Source organism: Electrona antarctica, assembly GCF_951216825.1.
Source record: "Electrona antarctica genome assembly, chromosome: 18".
In the NCBI taxonomy this organism is placed as follows: domain Eukaryota; kingdom Metazoa; phylum Chordata; class Actinopteri; order Myctophiformes; family Myctophidae; genus Electrona; species Electrona antarctica.
Genome location: NC_136799.1, coordinates 33,971,150 through 33,979,468, shown reverse-complemented (window position 1 = coordinate 33,979,468; position 8,319 = coordinate 33,971,150). Strand labels below are relative to the sequence as shown.

The 8,319-nt window shown below is 41.2% G+C and overlaps 1 protein-coding gene across 1 annotated transcript in view; it reads left to right on the top strand.

The window, feature by feature from the left end:
• The first annotated feature begins 680 nt into the window (after nt 1–680).
• The window catches only part of LOC306942726 (RAS guanyl-releasing protein 1-like), a 30,095-nt gene continuing 22,456 nt past the window's right edge, over nt 681–8,319 (top strand). Inside the window, exons 1-3 of the mRNA XM_079528759.1 lie at nt 681–828; nt 1,064–1,278; nt 1,937–2,115. Of these exons, the coding sequence (XP_079384885.1) occupies nt 748–828; nt 1,064–1,278; nt 1,937–2,115 (475 nt within the window). The 5' untranslated portion in view covers nt 681–747. The remainder of the gene's footprint in view (nt 829–1,063; nt 1,279–1,936; nt 2,116–8,319) is intronic.

Below are 8,319 nucleotides of genomic sequence, written 5' to 3'. Positions count from 1 at the left end.
TTCCGGTATCAAGACCGCTCCGCAATCCGTTCGGCCACCGCTGCCACTTACCTTTGAGTGGTGCAGTCACTCCAAGCCAAGGACCACGTGTGTCCCTATGTATGTCCCTATGTCCCTGTCTGTTTAGGGTACCAACCAACTACCAACCGTGACAAAGTGGCGCTGTTTGAGCTTCACACTGTGCACAGGTGCATGATGGGAAGCTGAGTTGATAGCAGCCATGTGGCGCTGTTGAGCTTCACAATGTGCACAGCTGCATGATAGGATAGGAAGCTGAGTTTTTAGCAGCCATTACGTGATTTCGGGTGTGACACTACAGTACAGAGGGACCCCCACACGGTAACTCTGCCACAACTTTCGCGAACTTTACATTGTACTATTTACAATAGCCTACGTAAGGAGTTAGACTGCAAAGAGACATTATTGATTTGAATCAGCTGTGTGGAGTCAATGGAGTGAGACATATGAGCCTTTATGATTTCTGTCAGGACAGGTTGTTGTTCCCACATTATTGAGCGACACGGATTACTCAAATTAATTGAATGACTACAAGAATTATGAAGATAGGGTAAAAAAGGAAAGTGTGAAAGTGCCTTTAACTGAATTAGATTAGGAAAGGCCACCCTTTCCTAACACGTACATTCTATAGCCAGCGCCAAACAAAAGACCCCAATTCCCTCCCCAATCCTAACCGTGCCTATGTTCTTGTATTTTGGTGTCCTAATTAATTGCATGTTTGTATTTTAAATGGTGCCACTTTGGCCAGGTCTTGACTCTTGCTCGAAAAAAGACCAGATTTCAAGAGATGGGCCACCTGATAAAACGAAGGTAAAATCTCAGTTCAGAAAACTGACCAGATCAGAAGTGAGAAATGACTGCAGAACAATATTATATTTATAATCGTCGGCTTTTCATAGTCTATAGCCTAGCTAAAACTCAAATATTTGGCATTTTTACACCTCACTATGAAAATAATACAAATAATCTATAGAAAAGAATATACACCGTCGTGCTACAAAGTATAAGCGTTGCCTTTGTTTACTGCGTTTCCACCCACTTTTAGACAGCGCGACGGGTCTTCGTTTGTGTCATCATCTTCATTGACAAGTCACAACAAATATGGGGAGCTGAGCTGCGAACTCACAATGAAATGCTCTCATCGAAGAGAACACAGATGGACAGCCTGGTTCAGCCACTTGTTGCCCAGTACCTCGCAATGGGATGTCAATCAAAAGAAAACAACCAACATGGGAATGTATCGAGCGAAAAGGAACATCCGTAAGTTTTATATCTAAAAACAAAACATTAACGACAGGGGAAAAAAAGTAGATTTGTAATTTTGCGATCATGCTTTCGCTGCCGACAATAGCGCTACACAATGTCTACAGTAGAAGACTATTGGAAATTAATTGAATATATAGAATAGAATGAATGTGAGAGACTGTTCAAATTGCTTTATTGGCGCTGTGCGTCTGCCTGAGAAGAAAAAACTATTAGGAAAAGCAGGGTATGGTTTATGGACCTATGTCGTTATCCTGCTTTCTTGTTTGATGATATGCTGCACTTTATAGCTGCACGTTTAACTTTTTTTTCAAAATGTTTTTGTTAAATGTTCACTGGTCATTCAGAGACTTAAACTGGATGTCCGCAATCAACAGTTATTTCCCCAAGGGAAGGAAATGAGAACAATGAATAGCTTTGCTCCAGATGTCAGGTCTTACATTTGACGTTAAAGAATAGCTTTCATTTTGGTGAAAATATGAATGACAAATTATTTCTTGCTCACAGTCTCACTCACTCACACACACACACACACACACACACACACACACACACACACACACACACACACACACACACACACACACACACACTTTCTTGGAGCAAGCCCCCCTACAATTACTGTACACTTCTCACAATAATCCCTCCCCCACAGGCGTGTGACTCCGGGATGCAGCTCCAGGCCAAGAGCCTCTCCTCCTGAGTGTCCTCAGAGGGTGCTCAGGCCCACCCCGGCCCAGATGACCCAGCACGGCAAGGTCATGATGTCCTTGGGACACTTTACCAAAGGCGCGACCTGGGAGGAGCTCATCCAGTCTTCTTTGCAGAGCTTCGGTAAGTCACTGTTGACCAGCCGTGCTGCTGTCATGCAGACAGTAGGCAAGTGTTCTGTATTGGGCACACAATTTTCTACAAGTACACTTGTAGAAAATTGTGTGCCCAAATGCCAATACAGCCTATTCGTAGACCTCACTGGTGGGCGGGTTTCTGAACTGCCCACAGCCCTCCTATGAGACACAGACCGAGTAGAAAAAAATGGTAGTATTTTATCATGAACATTAGTGAGGACCAATTATATGAAAGCAGGTTGAAAAGTGGTGAAGTGGTCCTAACCACTTGCACCTTACAAGCTTGTGAACTTGTAGATCGGCTATTTTAGGCAAAGAGCTTTGTAGAGGGAAAAATGAGTGGGCCAAGGGATACCGGTCAATTAAGTACATAGGGTTAAGTGGTTAACAATAGTCCTAATTTTTTTTTACAATTTAGTCATCAGTTGAGTTGCTACTGCACTGCACGTTTTACTTTAGAATTATTTCTGAGAGGAACTCCCATGTTGATTTGTTGTTGAATGAAAGTGAGAGCTGCTGGGCTCTCAAGACTTTTTTATCGTCTTTAGTACAAAGTGACACATTGTTAGCTTTGGAAAGTGACACCTTTGTGTGATGGAAATTAAGCTTAATGCTGTTTTGTGTTTACGGCTTGCTCTGTTGTAAAACTTTTAATTTCCTTTCAGGCCCTTTTCTCACGGTATATGTATTGACTTTGGAGTACAGACAGTAAACTAAAGACGACAAGTTTAGTCAGGACACAAGATGGGAATGACTGTAAGCATTCTACAGCACTGTTAACGCTTTCATGAAAGCTGGTAGGCTACTGCAGGTTTCTACACAGTAAAAAAGTTTTAATTTAACTGAAATGGAACCAAATGAACCTGTAAGGGTCAATTGTTTGATTCAATTTGTTCTGAGTTACAAATAGATAAATTAACACTGAACACTGTTTAATGCTCAGATGAGTCAACAAGTTTGTTCAGATTATTTTATGAGCGAGTAAAATGCAAACAAAAATACTCATAAATGGGTATTGGGGTATTTATCTTTTTACAGTTGTAGATTATATTTTAATTTAAGGCATTTGCATGGATTGCTTGTATTAACGTAAGTGACGAATAAGGAATATGTACTGCAATGAACTCAAGAGTTATGGTGATTATGTCTTTGAAGAGACAAGCTTTCAAATACTGTTGCCTGGATACACAAATGAAGCATTGGTGCTGTGGTACAATGGAGTGAACAGTGAATGCCATCTCATAATTACATTTATCTGTCATGTGCTAGAATGGGGAGGTGACAGCTTGCTGCTCATTTCAAATTTAGAAACCAATTGAATACTTTCAATGTGTAGGGCAGCCTAAAGGTTCAAGGAGCTTGTTTGTTGATGAAAGCCGGATCCCGGTTAGATTCCCTGGCAGGCAGAAAAGAAAATCGATGTGGGGATGTGGGGACTTGGGACTGATTCCCAAGCTGCTGTAGTGGAGCTGCTCAGTGGCAATCAGTATAAGACAGGGTTGTCTGGGCAGCTCCCAGGTTTTAATGTGTGTGAATTTCGAACATTATTTTCTAACCTTTTATTTATGCAGTTGAAATCTCATTGAGATTCAAGGTCTCTTTAATGAGGGAGCCCTGTTTAACGAGGGAGCCCTGAAATACTATACTATACTATTAGGTGGTCAACAGAATGGGTCTGTTAACAGCTGTTGCTGATATGGCAGAGCATTGCTCTGGTTCTCCTGCCTCACATCACAGACGAACCCCTGAGGTAAATGTGAGCGTCCACGTAAGAGCTATTTGAAGGATTACCTGATGGCTACTATGAGCCCTAAAGGTCAGCTTCTCCACACAGTGGTCTTTAGATGCAGACCGCTCTTTGAAACACAGAGCACTATGAAGGCATGGATCAATAGCTGTTGACATCATCATGCTCAACCTACACAAGCCTGGCATTTGCGCACTCTCAGAGTAAAATGAACACTGTATTTTACAGTGTAGACCACAGCTGCACTGAATTTTAGGGTTAGGCCTAAATGTTTAGCCTCAAAACATTGGATTCATGCAGTGAAAAACCTGAAGCTGTGTATAAATGTTCATTTATACAGCAATAACTCAATCATTTTGTTTACTTGCATAATGAAATATGCTTTCATCCAACAAAGTGTCACAGAAAAGCATTTCTATTTCATAGAAATGACAATAAAGGCAGAGTGGTGGAGGATTATGTAGAGAGAGCATTCATGCATGCCATGTCCAGAATCTGATTTGGACTTCTTTTGAAAACAAAGGTACCATCCATTATGATAGTGTCCTGTCAAAACAAGGAAAAGCAGCCTGCCGGTTAGTGCGGCTGATGAGAGCTTAAGATAACACCCGAGGCAAAGGCCTGGCTGCTGCAGCACGCTCTCAGCAGTGTTTGTCATCATACGGTGTCCCTCCTTTTTCACTGTAGCGGCTGGCAGCTTTCCTAACTTTCCAGTGAGTAAGACCGTCCGTTCCAAAGGGGATTTCCTTTAGCAATTAACCCAATGGCATTAGTGGTTGGAAAGTTGTGAAAAAAGAGGATGGAGCAATTGTTTACCTGATGGAGAATCACTGCTTCCTGTCACATATTTGCAGAAAGAATCAGATTGGTCCATTTATATCTGGCTGTTTAACCTGTTTTTAGAAAATGTTTTGAAGTAAAGCTAGACTGCCGCTCGATTAGTAAAGCAATTTAGTTACAGTGAGAGGAAAACAGGGAATTATTACAGGAATTACATAATGTTCTACTGGTATATGTGACGCAAAGCAGATGAAAGCACCATCATACAACATTGTGTTACAGTGGTGTGAGTGGTTGACTTTGACTTTGAAAATAGTGTACAAAGTGAAATCTTGTATTATTTAAATTCAGGAGATTAAACATGGAACCAAATGAATCAATTTGTCATCATATGGGCATACCCAACAATGGATGCCACAACAATGGGAAAAAATGTGTAATGTAAAATTTTTGTATCAAAAGTCAATCAAAAATCAAATTTTAATGACTTCCTTTGAACGAAAACGTGATGCGTGATGACGCAGTCCCGCATGAATAAAAATGAATCTTGATTTCATTCACCTGTTTGATTCCCATTGCTGTGCATTCCTCCAAACACAGCTGAACTACGCAATTTTTAATCTCATTCAAGATGACATCCCGACAGTGTTTTTCACATTTTAAACTTAATCAGCATGCTAAAATATATATCTGAAAACATACTTATCCAGCAAGCCAAATGACGTCATGATGATGTCCTCTGGTGACGTTCAGGACTAGGCCAGATCACAGCCCATATGGGGATGATCTTTACGTCATTTCCAGGACGTCTTCACCAGTTGAAATAATATAGCTTATTCTGGGCCAGATCTGACTAGTTATGACATGACTTAAGTTGATCTGGCCTCTATCGGACTCTCTCTGATTCATCCAGGGACGTCCCTACTCTTAGTGGGCAGAATTTATGTTGGTTGAAATCAGGTGATATTCTGGGACAGATCTGATCATCTGACTAGTCTTGGTTTGACTTGATTAGGCCCCAATTGAGACGTCACTAATTTGTCCAGGTCCTGACCATGCTCGCTGGGTAGAAGCCACGTAGTAGCTCCATGCTCGCCTCTGTATCTGACTTGTAATGTTTTGTAAACAAACAACTCCAGCGTTGTAGAGCTACAGTATAAGACGCTCTGATTGGTTCAGAAGCACACAGCCAAAATAAAATTGTCCAAAAGCCATTGCACCCCGTCTTTAAGGATTTAAAAGTAATTAATCTAATACTATACGCTCATATCGCTCATTCTAAACGCCCAGAATAAGAGGTATTTAAGAAGTTACGTGAACTCCATTATTAATACCCTCATTAAGTATTTTCTTTTATACTCCCTTTTCTCTAAAGTTATCCATTGGCTCATATCGGTATGCAGTGTTACCAGAACTAGTGGTCAGGCCACATTTCCCTGAGATTGACTGTGGTTAGTTGGTAGAGATTGTAGGGTGGTGCAAATAGAAACACACCCCAAGCAGGACATGGGGGCAGGATTAGGTGGCTGCTGGAGTGGCTCACTGCATATAGATAACAAAGATTAGAAAGGAGCATGTTACCATGGCATCTGAGATATTTCCAAGGCGATATGGCTTAAAAGTGGGTGCATGGAAACCTAATGTCCTGGTTGGCGACAAGATAATGCCAGCTGTCTAGACCTTAAAGGAGAATGCCAATGGATTTTTCTTTTGGAATTTAGTATTATCATTATGGCGTCGATTGCCCAGATCCAGTACAGTGTTTGCTTAAACTGTCAACCTTTGCATTTCGTTCTCCATTGAGTTTTACATCTGTGTGACGTCACAGTTTGCGGGATTCAAGAGACAGAAAAACGAATCTCTGGCTTATATTGACAGACCGATATGTACTAGGCTGGGCATAGTAACAGATTTCAATTCGTGAATTGAGTAGAATATCAGTGGTCTGAGGGAATGATTAATCAGATCAAACTTGTGGGTAATGATTGGTTGGTGAGATAAACATCAACCCCTGGCTGGCATCCCTATGTAGTATGTTGTCATAATGCATCATGATGTCATATGTTGGGAGCTTGTAGATCAGCTATTTTCGTTGTGCAACACCATTATACGACGTAAATGTATAAAACAGAGCTTAAGTGGTTAAAATGTTAGTTACAGAAAGAAGTAGTTGATGCAAAAGACCGTAGCCTCCTGGGATTCCATGAAGTCTATTGTAGTGTTTTCAGTGCTGCAGAAACACAGAAGCGAGACAGGGAAGGTGGTCTGGTCACAAAGACAGGAAGTGAGAAATGAGCAAAGCGTAGACCACAGCAGTCACACAACCACCGGAAACGCACATACCTTCAGAAACGGTGTGTGCTATTTATATTACTAAATTAATTATAATGTAGGTAGGTAGGTAGTACTGTAGGTAGGTATTGTACAGTATGTGTGCACTGTGCATCATTTTGAAGTATCCATATCGGAGCCTGATTGTGCTGACCTATGAATCATGACAAAGAAAATAGAAATACCGAGGTCCTGAAAATGCATTTGAGGTATTTAGAGTATGGCCAAATCCACCATTATCTTGGAGGTCTAAATAACACATATCATGCGGAGTGAGCTTGTAGATCTGCTATTTTAGAAAATTAGACCTGACCGTCCGGCACCGGCCTACTCGGGAAGAATGTATGTTTGGAACGATGCAAATAGGGAATGCACCCTGCTAATGCAACACCTGTTATACTCATGTCAGAGTACCGTGTCTGATGTGTTTGTCTGATGTGACAAACACTGATTTATTATTATTTATTTTTTTAATGTTTTTTTTTTGTGGCTTTTGCCTTTTATTTTATATTTTTTATGGAGGGACAGACAGTAGGCTGACAGGAAATGGGGAGAGAGATGGGGGGGATGACATGCAGTAAAGGCCGTCGGGACACTGCCAGACTGGATTACCAGCCAAGGTGCCTGGACCGCTGAGCCACGGCCCAGGCCCTGATGTGTCATTTACTTTTTATTGAATTTTAAACAAACATACATGGATATTAGAAAAGACTAGGACAATACATACAAACCAAACATACAATATACAAACAAATGCGTATTTGTGTTTCCTGCCTTGTCTCTCCTGCCTGTGATTTTTGTTTATTTGTGTCAACTGTGTCCTGTTTGCCCCAGCCAATCCCTTTTGTTGATTGTTCCTCACCTAACTGTCATTAGTTTCCAAGTGTATGTATTCTTTCCCTGAATGTTTGTGGTTGACTGACTGTTTCTATAGCCTGGGTTTGTTGTCTGTTCCACTATCTGCGTGTGTGAGTACTAGAAAAATAAACAGAAAATAAAGTCTTGAATGTCAAGTTTTTGCCTTTCTTCTAATGCTGCACGATTAATCTAAAAAAGATTGCGATCTAGATTCAGACGGGGCACATACGGTCGTCCGACACGTGTGGCTGGTTAAGACACATACGTGGCTTCCCTGTGAGGTTAGGGTTAGGGGTAGGGTGTCGGACTAATGCCTGTCGGACTGTTAGTACATCGGACCAAACACGTGCACCTGATTCAGACACCTATGCATTTTAGCATGCAGCACTAGTTGGCTGTCATTAATTTGAGTTACTCTTATGTTTTTGCTATGAGAGACTTTAAGAGAGGTTTAAGTCAAGCACTTTGAAGTTC